General features: G+C 43.8%; 1 protein-coding gene across 1 annotated transcript in view; it reads right to left on the bottom strand.

Annotated features, from left to right (window-relative positions):
- Positions 1-332: 332 nt before the first annotated feature.
- The window catches only part of ADORA1 (adenosine A1 receptor), a 73,203-nt gene continuing 53,468 nt past the window's right edge, over positions 333-20,067 (bottom strand). Inside the window, exon 2 of the mRNA XM_030220991.1 lies at positions 333-1,443. Within this exon, the coding sequence (XP_030076851.1) occupies positions 786-1,443 (658 nt within the window). The 3' untranslated portion in view covers positions 333-785. The remainder of the gene's footprint in view (positions 1,444-20,067) is intronic.

A 20,067-nucleotide genomic window follows, 5' to 3' on the forward strand; every position in this document is an offset into this window, starting at 1 on the left:
GTTACTGTAGGGAGCCCTAACCACATGGCCATTTCTTAGGGGGGGGGGGGCATTTTACCGGCTGTGGTAGAAAGGGCCCTGGTGCACAGGAGAAACGGCCCCTGCCGCTACCACAGGGCCCTTTCTTCCGCAGCTTTGTAAAAAGAGCCCCTAGTGACCAAACCATGGGTCTACAATTGCAGGGATCTGGAGGTTCCCTGGTGCACAGCCCCTTGGGTCAAGAACTATGGCTTTATTAAAAGACCCCCCTAAGAGAGGAATATAAAATTAAAAAAAAAAAAAAACTCCCTGAACAGTTGGAAATGAAAGCTGACGGTGCTGCAGCTCAATGGTATCTAGTTCTGACTGCTCTGGAGATTCAAAGGAAAACAATTAAAGCTGCCTGGCCCTGGCAGTAAAAAGTGGTCTGATGTTATTGATATAAGGAGAAGGAAGGAGCATGCTAAGATTTATACTTACTGATAAAATAGTGAAGAAGTTATATTTTCTGCTGTATCTAATATAAAGTTTCCAGTTTTATTTGAGAAAACAGAAGCATGGAATGTAAAATAGACACTCAGAGGGCAAATTATGAATAAATAATATAATTTTATTTATAGCTCAGATCATTTCCATTTTGGATAGGATGTACTTTTGGTGTAAAGCCCCCAAAAAATCCAGAATATTGAGGACTATTTCAGATCCTGCAAAGTCCGAATACCATAATATGAAGATTAAATACAGAGGACAGAGGGAAACCGATCAGAGAGACCTTAGTGAGCGACGTGGAGGAGAATGTACTCATGTCAGATAACTTCCCTTGAATCCACATTGACCAGTGAAATATTGTTTATATTGTTCACAGTCATGTTTGATTTGCAGCAGAAATAATGTTTCCAGATCTGTAGAAACGTGGTTCTGAATTTCTCAATTCTGAAGGCGTAGACTATTGGATTCATCGCCGAGTTGCCATGAGTTAGGAAGATAGCAATATAAGTTACTATCATTGGGGTATCACATGTCGGACAGAATAATGTGATACAGTTTAACATATGCAGGGGCAGCCAGCTCAATGCAAATAATAAGAGAATGAGTGCTAAGGATTTGGCAATTTTCAGTTCCTTCCCAAAGTACTTCTGGGGGTCTTTTGAGTTAGAAGACAGTTTCTTGTTCAGCTGTTTCTGGATAAGGTTAAACACCTCTAGGTAGATCACCAGCATCAGGAAAAGTGGCGGCAGAACCCAAATGAAAAAATTGAAATAAACCATGTACTCCATGCTCATCACAGTCTCAAACTTGCAAGTGATGATAAATTCAGATTGACTGGAGTTTGGTTCCTCACCCTTCTTGATTTCATGAAAGTTATTCCACCCAAACATTGGCGTCAGTCCCACTATGAAAGCCAACGTCCAGCAGGCAACAATGGCAAGCACAGCTCGCTTTGTGGTGACAACCCTCTTGTAGCTGTGATAAGAAAAAGAAAAAGAAGCATTAATTAAGGTATTAAAATATCTGCAGAGTTTCAGCCTTAAATAGTCTCTTCAGTCATCTGTCAACCTCAGTCTGGATGAGTCTACATCAGGTTTGGGTATGGGCATAGCCCAAAATAATACCAATAAACTCAGTTCAAAGACCAAATGTATGCAAACGTGTCTTATGAATATTAATTATATAGATATTCCTCCATAGATGCAATGGGTAAAAACTGAGGCTGTCTGGGCTTAATCCTGATAACGTGAATCTTGTTGGCCAACCATAGTAGGACCAATGAAGAAAAGGTCAACCTTAAAGAGATGCATCTCTCTAAACAGCACAACAGAACAAAATTTAGAGAGAGGTCATCACAACAGCGGTACATTTATTCAGGTGTTTGATTGCAGCAGCAGCCATAACTCAATAATTGACTTTTCGGCATCTGTGTAATACCATGATGCTATTTTAACATAGCTTTTCTGAGTGAAATTTAATCTAACATGCTCTATGTGTAAGCGATAAATGAAAACGTTGCCAGCTGTTTGGATCTGCTTTGATAGTTTCAATTAATACTTATACCATTTATTGCTGCATATAACAGTCTACAATATTTCACACTGTTGTTTCCAGCCCACTTCAGAGGAAAGTGATTTTTCCACAACTCTTTACATGATGGATTTATAGACAATACTTCAGTTTTGTTACAATTAATATAAAAAACAAACACATTCAAATTGTTCAGTATAATGAATAAAACATTGTAAGTAAATGTTAATAAGAAGTAATACCATTGGCAAAGGATATTGATTATAGTGGAGGAGTGGCCTAGTGGTTAGGGTGGTGGACTTTGGTCCTGGGGAACTAAGGAACTGAGTTCGATTCCCGGCACAGGCAGCTCCTTGTGACTCTGGGCAAGTCACTTAACCCTCCATTGCCCCATGTAAGCCGCATTGAGCCTGTCATGAGTGGGAAAGTGCAGGGTACAAATGTAACAAAAATAAAATAGATACTATTGGAGATTCTACATGGAATGTTGCTACTAGTGGAGATTCTACATGGAATGTTGCTATTCCACTAGCAACATTCCATGTAGAAGGCTGCGCAGGCTTCTGCTTCTGTGAGTCTGACGTCCTGCACGTACGTGCAGGACGTCAGACTCACAGAAGCAGAAGCCTGCGCGGCCACATTGGTGATCTGCAGGTGGTGGACTTTGGTCCTGGGGAACTGAGGAACTGAGTTTGATTCCCACTTCAGGCACAGGCAGCTCCTTGTGACTCTGGGCAAGTCACTTAACCCTCCATTGCCCCATGTAAGCTGCATTGAGCCTGCCATGAGTGGGAAAGCGCGGGGTACAAATGTAACAAAAATAAAATAGATACTATTGGAGATTCTACATGGAATGTTGCTATTCCACTAGCAACATTCCATGTAGAAGGCTGTGCAGGCTTCTGTTTCTGTGAGTCTGACATCCTGCACGTACGTGCAGGACGTCAGACTCACAGAAGCAGAAGCCTGCGCGGCCACATTGGTGATCTGCAAGGGTCGACTTCTACATGGAATGTTGCTAGTGGAATAGCAACATTCCATGTAGAATCTCAAATAGTAGCAACAGTGGAGGAGTGGCCTAGTGGTTAGGGTAGTGGACTTTGGTCCTGGGGAACTGAGGAGCTGAGTTCGATTCCCGGCCCAGGCAGCTCCTTGTGACTCTGGGCAAGTCACTTAACCCTCCATTGCCCCATGTAAGCCGCATTGAGCCTGCCATGAGTGGGAAAGCGCGGGGTACAAATGTAACAAAAATAAAATAGATACCATTGGAGATTCTACATGGAATGTTGCTATTCCACTAGCAACATTCCATGTAGAAGGCTGCGCAGGCTTCTGTTTCTGTGAGTCTGACGTCCTGCACGTACGTGCAGGACGTCAGACTCACAGAAGCAGAAGCCTGCGCGGCCACATTGATGATCTGTAAGGGTCGACTTTTACATGGAATGTTGCTAGTGGAATAGCAACATTCCATGTAGAATCTCAAATAGTAGCAACAGTGGAGGAGTGGCCTAGTGGTTAGGGTGGTGGACTTTGGTCCTGGGGAACTGAGGAACTGAGTTCAATTCCCACTTCAGGCACAGGCAGCTCCTTGTGACTCTGGGCAAGTCACTTAACTCTCCATTGCCCGCCGCATAGAGCCTGCCATGAGTGGGAAAGCGCGGGGTACAAATGTAACAAAAAAATAAAATAAAATAAAATAATCTCCACCTTGAATCCCTTCAAATCCTCTTCAGTTTTCTTAGTGAACCAGCTTAAACTAGAAGCTATCCTGCATGAATTGACTTGGGTTAATTTGCATAGTTATCTTGAAAACCAGAGCTGGATGAGAATCTGAAAGACCACCTTTAAGAGCCTTGTCTTATTCTGTATTTGGTGGGGGTCTATCTGAGCTCTAAATGGCTGTCCAATATGTGATGCCCTTTAGACCCCACCACATGTTAAGAATGTATATGATAAAGGAGAAAAAGAGGGGGGGATTCTGGATGAAAGGGAAAGAGAAACAGGAAATACTCTGGACAGAAGAATAGGGAGACAAAGAGGGAGATGATGGATGGGGAGAGAAAGAGGGGAAATAGATGGAAGGGGAAAGAAAAAGGGAAGACACTAGATGGCAGGATGGGGAGAGAGAGGGGAGAAGCTGGATGGAAGGGAGGAAGAGAATAGAGTTAGTGAAAGACAGGGGAATAAGAGGAGGGGGGAAAGGAGAGCAGGGTGAGGGAAAGAGAAGGAAAGCTGTAGGTAGACACAGTAAAAAGAGGGAAATTGAAGACTGGATAAGAATGAACTAAATCTAAACAGAAAGGCATAAAAATAAATTTAAAAAAGATGAAAGGCATAGCAGAAGGGCAAAAAATACATGAGTTAAGAGAAGATAGAGGAAAGCAGAAACCAGAGCTCAGACCAACACAATTAGAAAAATAAAATGGCCAGACAACAAAGGTTGAAAAATTAATTTCATTTTCTATTTCATGATTAGAATATGTATTTTTTTGGAAAGTCCATTTCAAACTTTTCTGGCTGGCCATCCCAACTGAGACTCCAGTTTTCTTGAAGATCAATTTAGCATTCTAAATTGTTTGAAGATGCACCTCCTCAGACCAAATTTTTCAAGTTCATATGTATGAGACTTGGTTCCATGCAGGTGAGAAATACAGAGTATATAAATAAGGCTTCATTTAGAAAGGACATTTCTGTGTCTATGGAAAATACCTTAATTGAACAAAGCAGCTTCTCTCAGAATGCAAAGTTCTTCAAGTGTTCAGAGGAGGGAACTTTTGGAACAAATGTTATACTCCAGATTTGTCCTGGTTTTCCTAGTTATCATGAGTGAAACAATGGAGCCCAGTGTCAGTCCATTTCAATATACTGAAACAGAGGTTGCCAAATCAATTAACTGGAGAGAACTAGTATATTTCTAACTAGTTTTGGATAGAAAAGTGTGGTTATCGTGTTAAATCACATGCTCTTCTTTGTAATGCAATACATGATCAAGGCCAAATAAAATTGTGTGACCCCCCCCCCCCCCCCCCACAGAGTTAAAAGACAATAATACACCTTTGGAGATCCTACCCAGGTTGTGGCCCCATTTGGGGTCCTGGATTCACAGTTTGGGAAGCTCTATTGTAGTGTATTTCGTGTCTGCAAAGGTATATTCTTAAATTTGTGTTCTGGCCTGTTGTGTTGGACACAAGACACAAGATCCAGATATGCTGTCCAATCAGATTTGACTCCTGGTGACTAGACAGTGAGGGGTCCCCCTTGTGATTGTCTTGGCAAGATACATGACTGGTTTACCATTTTCTTCTCCTGAGGCATAGAAAGTTAAGGGGGTCTTTTACTTACCGCTCGTTAAAGCAGAAGGTACCGCTGGTGTTTACCTGGCGGTAATCACTGCCCGGTTACCGCTGGGTTAGTGGGCGGGAGCCCTTACCGCCACTTCAATAGGTGGCGGTAATTGCTCCCCCTCAAAATGGCTGCGTGGCAACTGCTTCACTTGTTGCACTGCCATTTCTTTAAAAAATAAAACAGCCTTTTACCCACTGCAGTAAAAGGAGGCCTCAGTGCGCATTAAAAACACGTGCTGCCCCCAGCGCAGGCCCCCTTTTGCCACAGCTTAGAAAACAGACCCCCTGAGTGACTTGTCCGAGGCCACAGGCAGCTGCTGTGGGATTTGAATGGGCCTGTCTGGTTCCCAGCCCACTGCTCTAACCGTTAGGCTATTCCTCCACTCTCATAGACACCAGATACCCTATTACAAAGAAGAGCAAGGCCACGCCTACATCAGGGGAACTTTGTTTGGGACAAGACCCCTAAATTGGTGACCTGCGGTCAGAATAGTAAAAACGGAAATTCAGCACAATCGAGGAATATAATGTATTTGGAATTAAAATGATCAGACACTTCAGACAAGCATAAGAGGACTTAAAAGGGACCTGGATTTTGTCACCCATTAAGAGACATAATCCTGCTGTTTCCCAGTAGCGTAGCCACAGGTGGGCCTGGGTGGGGCCCACCCCACCCAACAGTAGCATATGTTTAGTCGTAGCTGGTAGCTGAAGACTTCCCCCTGGTGGTAATGAAAACACTATTCTCCACGATACCGGCACCTGTGCATTCTCAGTTTTCAGTCATGCCTGCTTCAAACTGCCAAGGTGGAAAGAAGCGTTTTCCTGCCAGCTGAGATATTTTTTTTTTGGGGGGGGGGGGGGGGGGGAGAACACTTGGTGCCCACCCGCTTCTTGCCTAGGCTCACCCAAAATCTGTTGTCTGGCTACACCCCTGTTGTCTCCTTGTCAGCCTTCTGCTAACCGATCACAATCACATATCTCCCTCCCCCTTTCACACCACCCTCATAATGTAATCCCTGCATCACCTATACATTCCAACAGCACCCTTTGCTTTTAGGAAGCTCCAAAGAGTTTTCAAGGTTTATTCATACTTGATATACTGCTCCTCAAAAGGGGGTTATTTTTAGTAGCCTGCACACTTGAAAAGAGCAGCTACTTGTGCCACATGTAGCTTGTAGCTAATTTTCAAAGGGGGTAAATTTGATAGCAGGGCACCTATGGGAGAAGTCCAAAAAGGAGCCTATTATAAGTCTATTTTACGTTTAAATCATTTTATTAGTTTCTATAAACAGATACTACCAACAAAAGAAGTAAAACGTACAATAGCTAACAAGGAAACTCACCCACCCATCGACATCCATCCTATTTCTTCCCTCCCCACCTTCCTTCCCAGTAAATACCAGCTATCGAACAAATCTATATAGCAACAGGTTATGGTTCCAGTAGTTTAGGGTAGAGAGATATAGTAACATAGTAGATGACGGCAGAAAAAGACCTGCATGGTCCATCCAGTCTGCCCAAGAAGATAAAAAAGTAGCACATATGAATTTATTTGTACTGTCCTCTTCAGGGCACAGACCATATAAGTCTGGCCAGCCCTATCCCCGCCTCCCAACCACCAACCCCGCCTCCCACCACCAGCTCTGGCACAGACTGTATTAAGTCTGCCCAGCACTATCCTCGCCTCCCAACTACCAGTCCCGCCTCCCACCACCACAGTCCACTTGTAAAGGTAATCAATAGAAATAGAATAAAATAAAACAAAACAAAGGAAAGAAGATTATACTGTTTTTATTGGACCAAATACAATTTGTGATTAGCTTTTGAAGGTAGCCCTTCTTCGTCAGATCAGAAATAAGCTTATTTCTGATCTGACAAAGAAGGGCTGCCTTTGAAAGCTAATCACAAAATGTATTGTTAGTCCAGTAGTTTAGGGGAAATTATGTGCTAATGTTCCAAGTGTGATGTAAGTCTATTTTGTCAAGACAAGATAGGTGCTGGCATAAGTGGTGTGTGTGTGTGTGTGTGTGGTTGTGCAAATCTATTTTGTCAAGGCAAGATAGGTGCTGGCATAAGTGCTGTGTGTGTGTGTGTGTGTTTGTGTGTGTGGTTGTGTAAATCTATTCTGTCAAGGCAAGATAGGTGCTGGCATAAGTGCTGTGTGTGTGTGTGTTTGTGTAAATCTATTCTGTCAAGGCAAGATAGGTGCTGGCATAAGTGGTGTGTGTGTTTGTGTGTGTGGTTGTGTAAATCTATTCTGTCAAGGCAAGATAGGTGCTGGCATAAGTGGTGTGTGTGTTTGTGTGTGTGGTTGTGTAAATCTATTCTGTCAAGGCAAGATAGGTGCTGGCATAAGTGGTGTGTGTGTTTGTGTGTGTGGTTGTGTAAATCTATTCTGTCAAGGCAAGATAGGTGCTGGCATAAGTGGTGTGTGTGGTTGTGTGTGTGGTTGTGTAAATCTATTCTGTCAAGGCAAGATAGGCGCTGGCATAAGTGGTGTGTGTGGTTGTGTGTGTGGTTGTGTAAATCTATTCTGTCAAGGCATGATAGGTGCTAGCATAAGTGGTGTGTGCGTGTTTGTGTGTGTGGTTGTGCGAGTCTATTTTGTCAAGGCAAGATAGGCGCTGGCATAAGTGGTGTGTGTGTGTATTCTATGCATGTACCCCTGTAATTTGTATATCACAATTCCACCTCTGCTCTGCTTATACTATGTCCCTGGGAATGCCGAAGTGAAAATCACATAATGGAAAATGCAATCTTTACTTTATTTGAGGACGTGCCTCACCAGAACAGTTTGAGATGAGTTACAATTCAAAAGTATAACATTTCAAAATTAAATAGAATATACATTAAATTAAGAAAAATACATTATGCAAAATCATGCTAGACAGCCTACCTACACATTAATAAAGCAAAATGTCACTTAAAATGAAAACATCATCACTCCAAATATATCCTACGCTTCAGAATAAAAATATTTTTGAAAGCACCAAGCTTTCAACTGCTTCTTAAAAGAATTAAAACAAAATCTTTTTTTAGGTCTTTCGGGATATTATTCCACAGTTTAGAGTCCATTTTACTAAATATAATTATTGTTTGTTTATATGGGAAAACGTTGATACACATTTAATTTTGTTAAGGATTTGAAGCAAATTTTTCTGAGATGAAAATAACATCCTGGAAGGTTCATAAGATAGTAACAACTCTTTTAAATATAACAAACCATCTTTTAAGTACAGTGCCCTTTTATTTCAAGTGTATTACTCATGTGCATAATTTTATAAAAGCCATTTGCAGGGTGCAATACAGGCTTTACACATGGGAAGGTTTATAAAATTACTCCCATGGCCCTAATTATGGTACTTATTCTATAGGCCAAAGAGTAGGGTGGGTAGGCTCTTCCAAAGGACACAAGGGAGACACAATGATTCTTGTGCGTGATTGAAAATACAAAAGACTTGACACAGTGGCTGTGTTTTGGAACAAAGGTGCCTACTTCAGGACAGAGTATGGTATACGCTGATATATACTGTGCATCCGATCCTGCACGCAGGGAAACAGACACTGTTGGGAAACAACAAGTATACCAATAGAGGAAGCAGCTTCGATCCTCAAGGAATTCACAAGAAGTAGCCATCGGACTATGCTGAGAGGTAAGCGTTCCTCCACAGTTCCTCCACACTTTTTGGTAGTTCTCACCTATTCTATAGGTCCTACTTTTCTTTAGAGAATACTAGTGCAAATGGCATGTACATCAATGTGCGATCACTTGAACCAGCCATGCCCCACCTAGATGTTAGCACATATAAGTGGAAATGAGAGAATTCTATTAGTTGCATACCTGCCTCTACACTCCACCCACATTCCACCCGTGTGCACCTCACTGGCAAAATAGAGGTCATGCAGCATACAACGGAGAAGGTCACAGCACAAGCAGTCCAGAAAAAAAAGTACAAAGGGTCTCAACAATGGAACAAGTGTGCTTTATTAGTGGCCTGACATGGGCCGTGTTTCAGCGTAACAAATGTCTGCCTCAGGGGTCAATTCATCAACTCCTGTTTAAAGCACCACTGCAATTCTTTTTCAGCCACATACTTTAGCAGACTTGCTCCATTCTTGACAGCCCTTGGTACTTTTTTCTGGACTCCAAAATACAGGTCATCAAAATCATGGTGTGCACTTTTGCACTAGACAGTTTTCTATAAGATGACCAGAATACCACCATTTACGAGCTTTCCATTAAAAAGGGCCACCTAATTTTAGGTAGAGATGGGCTGTTAGCAATATGAGAAATGTTAACAACATATCCCATGTTTTGCTGGGGTTAAATACCTATTCTTTGTCCTGGAACAACTGAGGTACTTTCTTGATTTGAAGAAGGTGCCCCTTTCGCCAGCTAATCCTTTACCTTCATTAGAGACTGGAAAATAGCAAAGAAGGCAGTGACACTAAGGCCCCCTTTTACCGCAACTGTGGTAGTGTCAGCCAGTGGCATAGCTAAGTGGGTCCCCGTAGATTTGGCCCTGGACCCCCCTACCGACGACCCCCTTCACACCGTCAACCCGCCGTCGTCTTCCTTTGCTGGCGGGGGACCCCAACCCCCGCCAGCCGAGATCCTCTTCTTCCGGTGCAAGGCTTTGTTCAGTTTTTGAGTCTTGAAATCCTTGCGCCGAAAGAAGAGGACCTCGGTTGGGGTCCCCCGCCAGCAAAGGTAGGCGGCGGCGGGGGAGGGTTGGCGGCAGGAGGGGGGGGTCGAGAGAGTCATCGGCGGGGGGGGGGCAAAGTTGGTAGTGGCAGAGGGTCGACGGCACCGGGGAGGGGGCTAAAATGTGCCCCCTCACCTCGGGCTCTGGACCCCCCTCCCGCCGAAGTCTGGCTATGCCCCTGACTCCTAGGAATTGCGCCTAACTATAGGTGTGGCCATTTGCACCAACTGAAATGTGGTGCAAATGTACACACCTACATTAGGCGCATATCCCCATTATTCTACAACAACGCGTGTTAAATTTAGAAGCGCACCTGTTCCGCTCATAATCCTCCCACCACCTTGGATGAATCTCTTCAAAAAGGTGGTTAATAAATCCCAATAAATAATTTCCACACCTCCTTTTTCAAATCACGTGTAAAATTTAGATGTAGATCCCACGTCTAAATTTACATATGTAAAATTCAATTCAATTTAATTAGTGACATTTGCTTGATAAAAAGCCAATTATTAGCGCTAATTAGCTTGTTATTTAATTAAATTGCATGTGTAAATTGTGCACGTGGGCAATTTATGGTGACTTTTACAGAATTAGGGGGATAGTGGGCTTCTTGTAATAGAATCACCCTCCACATGAGTAAACCCCAAACTCCATCTATCAAAATAAAAAGCTGGAAAAGGAGAGGCTAGAGAAAGAGAACCCTTCTTTCCAACGTTGTTTCTCTCAACGCTCAATTTCTTCTGCCCCCTATTCCTCCTATTTTTATTTATTGCATTTGTATCCCACATTTTCCCACCTCTTTGCAGGCTCAATGTGGCTTACAATAAATCATGGATAGTGGAAATGTGAGGAGAGTAGACATTTGGTGTTACAAAAGGAATTGGGTTGCATGGTAATGTAATACATAATAGTAGGGAAAAAAAGAAAAAAACAGAAGGCAATAATTTACATTCAGGGTATATGTGGAGGAGTGTGGTAGCCGTGTTAGTCCACTCTTAAGGTTATCAATAGAAATCAAACAAAATAAAACATGGAAAAGAAAATATGATACCTTTTTTATTGGACATAACTTAATACATTTCTTGATAAGCAAATGTGCTAGCTGACAGTGTATATAAGTGAAAATATTCAAGCATTACTATGACAGTCTGACAGGGTGGGAGGATGGGGGTGGGTAGGAGGTATGCATGGGGACATCAAAGCATATCATTGATATTCTAACAGGATGGGTGTGGATAGGTGAGGAGAGGGTGATCAACATGTGATCAATATGTGGGAAATTCAGATGACTTGGTCTTTGTGATAGGTCTTGTCGAAGAGATGGGTCTTTAGCAGTTTCCAGAAGTTGGTCAATTCGTAGACCGCTTTCAGGTTACGTGGCAGTTCGTTCCAGAGTTGTGCACTCATATAAGAAAAGGTTGATGCGTGCATTAGTTTGTACTTTAGACCTTTACAACTGGGGAAATGGAGATTGAGGAATGTTCATTTTACTTATCCGTTAACCCATTAATTTTGCGTTCACTATAAACTGTATTTTCTTCTTAAAACTTTGTAATTCTTTATATTGTTACTATGTAAGCCGCATTGAGCCTGCCATGTGTAAAATTTGTACCCCGCCATGGGAAAGCGCGGGGTACAAATGTAATAAATAAATAAGTGTTTAAGTTGGATACAGCCTGCCTTTCTCCCATTCCTCACATGCTACTGAGTAATCAGCCTGTCTTCTGTTTTAGCTCTTATCTCCATGAAGCAAAGCAGTGACAGAATAAATTCAAGCACTGGGACAGATAGAGAGGGCAGTAGGAAGGGTAAGGGAGGGGAGATGACAGGGTTGGTCGTGAAGTGGTGGGCCGGGAGCCCCTGGGGCAACTATCTGGAAATGAGGTCTTTACCTGATCACAACTGCTCTGTTATGCTCTCCCTTTTCCATTTTAGCCAAGAGAAATACATGGCAGTATTTCATAATTCATCTGCACCAATCGATAGCTGACCTCTGGTAATAAGAGATCCAACAGGAAGAGGAACAACTCAACAATGCCTGGAAATTGTCTTTCACAAGAAGTGAGCACTAATGTTTATTACCAGTCTGTAAATAATGAACAAGTTTGCAGTCCTGTCTCCTGTGGTTACTACTGACATGTGAGAGCTGGTCCTTGACATATGGTATCATAAACAGTCAGAATAATTAGAATCTGTATTAAATACATTTAAAATGCAATTCTTAGCTCATCAATAGACTGGGCTCAGGTGCAGCCAGGGACATACCATATGTGTGTCCCTTTCCAGACTCCAGAAGGGCTTCAGAGGAAGAATGATCATGAGTTATTATTTAATCTGGAGCGTTATGTCAGTTCTGAAGGCTGTATGTCCAAAAGGGTATAAACAGAGTGGATGTGGCCCTGAAAAGGATTATCAAAGTGATACCAAGTCTGCACCAAAAATTCCATCAGATGAGATTTAAAGACCCAGATAAGTACAGTAAAATGGAAAGAAAGATTCAAAGACTTCAAAAGTATAAATACAATATAGAGGAAATAAACCCTTGTTGAGTGGATAAGATATCCTAAGAAAAAAAAAAGTAATGATGCAAAGGATTCATAGTAACATAGTAAATGATGGCAGATAAAGACCTGTACAGTCCATCCAGTCTGCCCAACAAGATAAACTCATTTTACATAGTATGTGATACTTTATACCAGAGTTTGATTTGTCCTTGCCTTTCCCAGAGCACAGACCGTAGAAGTCTGCCCAGTACTGTTCTTGTACTAAAAGTTCTGAAGATTCTGGAATCCTAAAGAGTTACAAGATTCCGGAATCCCAATGAGTAGCAACATTCCATGTAGAACCCCAAAGAGTAACATAGTAAATGACAGTAGATAAAGGCCTGAATGGTCCATTCAGTCTGCCCAACAAGGTAAACGCATTTTACATGGTATATCATACTTTATATGTATACCCGAGTTTGATTTGTCCCTTTCTTTCTCAGGGCACAGACTGTATAAGTCTGCCCAGCAAACTTCATGTACTAAGTTCTGAAGCGTGTAAATTTTGTCCAATATCCATCTGCTGGAAAAAAAGAACTATCATCCTCCAAACATCAGTGTCTTCCTTCCATGCCTGGTTTACCTATTCCACCAGTCCTGTTCCCACATAAAGTCACAACACCAACAGATGTGTGTCAATGACATCGATCCCTATCAATCTGTGTCTCTCTGTAATATCCCCCTTACCTAGGATTATGCCATCAATTTCTTTCTCTCTTCCTTCACCCCCCCCCCCCCCCACCAGTCCAGCAGCTGTCATCCTCACTTCCTCCCCCCCCCTCAGGTCTAGCTGCTTTCCTTCCCCCAGCCTTGCTCCCCCACTGGACACCCCACCAGCCAGTCCACACCTGGGCCCACATCTAAAGACAGGAGTGGAGCAGCAGCCTAATGGTTAACACAGTGGGCTGAGGACCTGGAGAACTGGGTTCAGTTCCCAATGCAGCTCCTTGCAATCCTGGACAAGTCACCCGGCCCCAGGTACAAAAACTTAGACTATGAGCCTACTAGCAACAGAGAAAGTACCTGATATTGTAAACCCTTTACCCTTCTTCTAGTGCTGCCATCTTTCAGCAGTATTTACCTGCGATCTCACCTTTGCTGGTCTTGGCCAAACCATTCTGTTATAACAATACTAGCCGTTAAGCCCGTAAAAACGGGCGAGTATTGCAGCCCTCCTCTCTTCCCTGGCCTCACCCCGTCCACCGATCCTCCCCCCCCCCCCCATATCCAGCAACCCTCCTCTGTGCCCTGCTCTCACCCCAAGTCCAGCAACCATGGCCTCTCCCCCTGGCCCCTGCCCTCCCCCCATGTCCAGCTACCCTCATTGCCGCCGCTCCCTCCCCCCTCCGTGTCGGGACCCCTCCACACGGAGGTGAGAGGCGCTGTCAGGTCAGTGCAGGGGGCCCGATACAGAGGGGGCGGGAGTGGCAGCAGGGATGGGGGGAGGGTGGAGGTTGTTTTGCGCGATGTTCCTTTCCAGGCAGCAGTGGCGGCGTCCGACAATTCGACTCAGTTTCCCTCTCTGTTCCGCCCTCTGACATCATGACGTCTTGACGCGAGGGCAGGACAGAGAGGGAAGTCTGTACTGTGCATTTGCAAGTGAGTAGGATCACTTGCCGTTTATATGTTTGATGGATACTTCTGCCTGTGGCCTGCATGCATCTGTAACCATCAGAAACCAGCTTTGCTACAAACGGAAAATTACTGCTGAGCATACCATGATGACTTCATCCAAGGACATATTTGTTGCAAACTAGACAAGTTATCTCCTGGGAAGAATGGAGGAGAGAGACACAGATGGCTCCAGGAGTATGGGATCCGACAGGGAAATTTGCATTCCATTGATAACCATTTCTTTGCTATAACAAAGGCCTCTCTTCATCACCAAGAAGCTGACTGGACATTATTACACCTGCTGTGCATAAGTACACAAGTATTGCCATACTGGGAAAGACCAAAGGTCCATCAAGCCCAGCATCCTGTTTCCAACAGTGGCCAATCCAGGTCACAAATACCTGGCAAGATCCCCAAAAAGTACAAAAAATTTTATACTGCTTATCCCAGAAATAGTGGATTTTCCCCAAGTCCATTTAATAATGGTCTGTGGACTTTTCCTTTAGGAAGATGTCCAAATCTTTTTTAAAAAGCTAACCGCCTTTACCACATTCTCTGGCAACGAATTCCAGAGTTTAATTACACGCTGAGCGAAGAAAATGTTTCTCTGATTTTAAATGCACTACACATTGTAGCTTCATCGCATGCCCCCAGTCCTAGTATTTTTGGAAAGCGTAAACAAACGCTTCACATCTACCCGTTCAACTCCACTCATTATTTTATAGACCTCTATCAGATCTCCCTTCAGCCGCCTTTTCTCCAAGCTGAAGAGCCCTAGCCGCTTTAGCCTTTCCTCATAGAGAAGTTGTCCCATCCCCTTTATCATTTTCGTCGCCCTTCTCTATACCTTTTCTAATTCCACTATACCTTTTTTGAGATGCGTCAACCAGAATTGAACACAATATTCAAGGTGCGGCCGCACCATGGAGCGATACAAAGGCATTATAACATCCTCATTTTTGTTTTTCATTCCTTTCCTAATAATACCTAACATTCTATTTGCTTTCTTAGCCGCAGCAGCAGCACACTGAGCAGAAGGTTTTAATGTATCATCAACAATAACACCTAGATCCCTTTCTTGGTCTGTGACTCCTAACGTGGAACCTTGCATGACGTAGCTATAATTTGGGTTCCTCTTTCCCACATGCATCACTTTGCACTTGCTCACATTAAACATCATCTGCCATTCAGATGCCCAGTTTCCCAGTCTCGTAAGGTCCTCTTGTAATTTTTCACAATCCTCCCGCGATTTAACGACTTTGAATAACTTTGTGTCATCAGCAAATTTAATTACCTCACTAGTTAAGTACAGAAGTAATGCCACACTGGGAAAAGACCAAAGGTCCATTGAGCCCAGCATCCTTGTCCACGACAGCGGCCAATCCCATCTCTAGGTCATTTATAAATATGTGATTGGTTCACAGGGATCATGTGACCCTTGGATGCCAATGTGGGAAGAAGGGAGAGGACGAGAAGACTTGCAGGAGGATAGAAGGCTCTGAGAGAGAGAGCAAGAGACTGATTTCATAAACACCAATGAACTGCATACCTTGTAACAAACTCGCAAGGTTAGCTCAGCTACAATATACGGCCTTACCTAAAGACAGTGCCATCTGCATCCAGAATACAGACCTTGGACTTCATTCCTGGATTGAGAGACTCGCTGAGACTTCAGCTTGAGTCTCAGAGGAGGAAACCACTTCTTTACCATTGGAAGTCTGCCACAGACTGCAGGGTAAGATAACAGGATTTGCTACCTATTAGTTAGGGGATAACTAGTTCTTGGCTTTTGTCTGAGACAGATGGGTTTTATGTCATGACTTAAGGTCTGAGAATTTAGCTAACTGTGTATTTTGCATAAGACGTGTGGTGTAAGTTCTCATAATAATCATTAGGATATCAGTATCTTCAGTTTTGGAGGCCATATCTTGCTAGAGATGTAAAAAGACTGGAGGCGGTGCAAAGAAAAGCTACAAAAATGGAATGGGATTTGCATTGCAAACCGTACGAGGAGAGACTTGCTGACCTGAACATGTGTACCTTAGAGGAAAGGAGAAACAGGGGTGACATGATATAGACATTCAAATATTTGAAAGGTATTAATCCGCAAATGAACCGTTTTCAGAGACAGGAAGGCGGTAGAACTAGAGGACATGAATTGAAGTTGAAGGGGGCCAAACTCAGGTCTAATGTCAGGAAGTATTTTTTCACGGAGAGGGTGGTGGATACTTGGAATGCCCTCCCGTGGGAGGTGGTGGAGATGAAAATGGTAATGGAATTCAAACGTATGTGGGATAAACACAAAGGAATCCTGTTTAGAAGGAATGGTTCCATGGAATCTTAGCGGAGATTGGGTGGTGACACCGGTAATTGGGAAACAAAATGGGAGCTGGGCAGACTTCTACTTTCTATGCCCTGATTGTAACTGAATAGATAGGGATGGGCTGGAGTGTAAATTTTAAGGGGCTTCGATGTTGCTTCAGAACTTAGTACAAGAACAGTTCTGGGCAGACTTCTACGGTTTGTGCCCTGAGAATGGCAAGGACAAATCAAAGTCGGGTATGAAGTATCACATACCATGTAAAATGAGTTTATCTTGTTGGGCAGACTGGATGGACCGTACAGGTCTTTATCTGCCATCATTTACTATGTTACTATCACGCTTATTTTTGAAAGAGAAGGACGCCCATCTTTCGACACAAATCGGGAGATGGGCATCCTTCTCGCAGGGTCAACCAAATCGGCATAATCGAAAGCCGATTTTTGGACACCCTCGACTGCTTTCTGTCGCGAAGGCGACCAAAGTTCACGGGGGCATGTTGGCAGGGTAGCGAAGGCAGGACTGGGGCATGATTAGGATATGGTCTTCCTCGCCCGATAATAGAAGAAGGGCGTCCCTGATGAGCACTTGGCTGACTTTGCTTGGTCCCTTTTTTTTTCACGACCAAGCCTCAAAAAGGTGCCCGAACTGACCAGATGACCACCGGAGGGAATCGGGGATGACCTCCCCTTACTCCTCCAGTGGTCACTAACCCTTTCCCACCATAAAAAAAGTTTTAAAATAATTTTTTGCCAGCCTCAAATGCCGTACTCAGGTCCATCGCAGCAGTATACAGGTACCTGGAGCAGTTGTAGTGGGTGCAGTGTACTTCAGACATGCGGACCTGGGAGGGGGGTTTGGGGGGGGGGGCTCAGCACCCAAGGTAAGGGAGCTATGCAGCTGGGAGCAATTTGTGAAGTCCACTGCAGTGCCCCCTAGGGTGCCCGGTTGGTGTCCTGGCATGTGAGGGGGACCAGTGTACTATGAATGCTGGCTCCTCCCACGACCAAATACCTTGGATTTGGGCGTCCTCGGTTTCCATTATTGCCGAAAACCGGGGACGACCATCTCAAAAACGACCTAAGGACGACCATCTCTAAGGTTGTCCTAAATTTCATGATTTGGGCGTCCCCGACCATATTATCGAAACAACAGATGGGCGCCCATCTTGTTTCGATAATACGAGTTGCCCCGCCCCTTTACAGGGCAGTCCTGCGAGGACGCCCTCATGACAACTTGGGCGCCCGTTCGATTATGCCCCTCCACGTTACTATGTTACTATGTTGAAGATGGGGCCATCAGTAAGAATAGAAGTGTAGCACTTACCACCCCAGAACAGTTAAACAGTAAAAATAGCTTTACAATGTCACAGTAACAATATAAAAACTAGGTACACTCCAACTGCCATTGCGTCATCTCAATAGCAAAAAAAGGCTAAAACCCAAATGACATTTCCATGCATAAGTACAGAATACGGTTCAGTGCGCCTAATTCTACGCATGGTACCTTGGCTGGTGGACTGCAGCTTGGTAAAAGAGGCACCTTTATTATCTAGGCCTGTGGATTGCTATAACAGGGTTTCTGAAGATCAATCCATATTACAGTGAGATTTCTACTTTTCTTATCACTGACCATGATCTCCCCCCCCCCCCCCCCCCCCCAATTTTCAAAAGCATTTAACCAGCTGGGATCGACACCTGACCAGTTAAATGCCCTATAACCAGCTATCCGCAAATTTTCAGCTCAGTTTTGGTGGCCATGTTTGGCCACATGAATTCCAGGCCTATCTTTGGCCATTTTAAACTTAACAAGCCAGCACTGACTATCAGCTTGGCCGGTTAAGTTTGAACCGCTCAAAAATAAACTGGATATTGAATATCTGTACTCAGCGCCGACTGCGAGAGTCAGCCAGGCTAACTCCCATGGTCTGAATATTGGGCCCGATGATTTTATTCAGGATTAACTTGTCTTTGGTTCTCTATGCTCTCCTCCGATTGCCTTCCTGCTCTATTGCCATGATGTTACAATATATTTTATTTCCATTTCTCACGGTGAACAGTTTTATTATGAGTTTAAAAAAGGTCTGGACGGCTTCCTAGTCCGTAGGCCATTATTAAATTGACATGGGGAAAATCCACTGCTTATTTCTGGGATAAGCAGCATAAAATGTATTTTTCGGGATCTTGCCAGGTATTTGTGACCTGGATTGGCCACTGTTGGAAACAGGATGCTGGGCTTGATGGACCTTTGGTCTGTCCCAGTGTGGTAATACTTATGTACTTATGATTTTGGTGGTCAATCCTTATTTTTGATGTTCTGCCTCTTTTTTGTGATAGGGAAAAGGTTTACACCATAAATAACCACTTTCATAATATCTAAGTAATAAGGGAGCACAATTACATTGGAAAATGTCTTGACTATGCACGTAAATAGGTTTGGGTACATGCCGGTTTGGGTACATGCCCGTGAGACTGAAACCATGTGCATATGGGTTAATGTGTGAGAATGAGGGTTTGCACCTGACAGATGCAACCAAACTCGAAAGTTACCTAGATTCAGTGGTGTTCTGGAGTGGGCTCTCACAGGCTCGCAAGAGCCGTTTGTTAAGTTGTTAAGAATTTTGGGAGCCGGTTGTTGAAGTAGCCCCCCCCCCCCCCCCCCACTGGCTACTTTAACAACTGGTTCCCAAAATGTAGGCTTAAGCCCCCTCCTGAATTTCCTTTTACTTTGCTGGCGGGGATGCTGAGTCCTACCAGCCAAGTAAATAGACAGCTGCCTCTCCCCGCTTCTTGTTTCCATCTCAGAGCAGCAAGAGAAGTCCCAGCATGCTGCTCAAAGCCAGAAACAAGCAGCAGGGTGTGGTGGCAGTCCATTTATTGGCTGGTGGGGCTCGGCATCCCTGCAAGCAAAGGCATGCCTAGTGTGCCCGCACGAGGGAGGGGGGAGAGAGAGGCATGCGTTGCCCCTGCCAGTCCATTCCTGCCCCCCCCCTCCTAAATTGCAGGGCTGGCTAGGCCTGGAGAGAGCCCGTTGTTAAAAATTTACTAGCACACCCCTGCCTACAGTGCTGCGAGTTTAAGCTCTCATACTGGAACACTTCCGTTTACTGAAGTGAAGAAAGCCAAGTTAATAATGTACAGTGCATATAAACACTGTACTAATTATGAAGAAAGTCAAATTCTCTTTCTTCTATTTATCTAGCCAGCTGCATTAGCATTTTATGAATACGACTCAGCTTTGCCACAGGCGTAAGACAGGAAAACATCTTAAATACTTACTTAAAATCATATTAATAGTTAATGGTCCAGGCTTAAATATGATGACCACCCTGGGGAGAGGCCTGTCTCAGTGTGAGCTATCTCATCTCTTCTTCATGAAATGCTCACAAGGATATGCCTGGAGGTGGTGTCAAGACTTGGAAGGTTTAATGAAATGGCTCACACACACTTCACATCCTACATGAATAGTCCATGTGTGGCTTCTGAGAATGAATAGGGAGGATTTCTCAACACCAGGAAACAGCCCTTGGCTCTTCTGAG

This window comes from Microcaecilia unicolor, chromosome 12 (assembly GCF_901765095.1).
Source record: "Microcaecilia unicolor chromosome 12, aMicUni1.1, whole genome shotgun sequence".
NCBI lineage: Eukaryota > Metazoa > Chordata > Amphibia > Gymnophiona > Siphonopidae > Microcaecilia > Microcaecilia unicolor.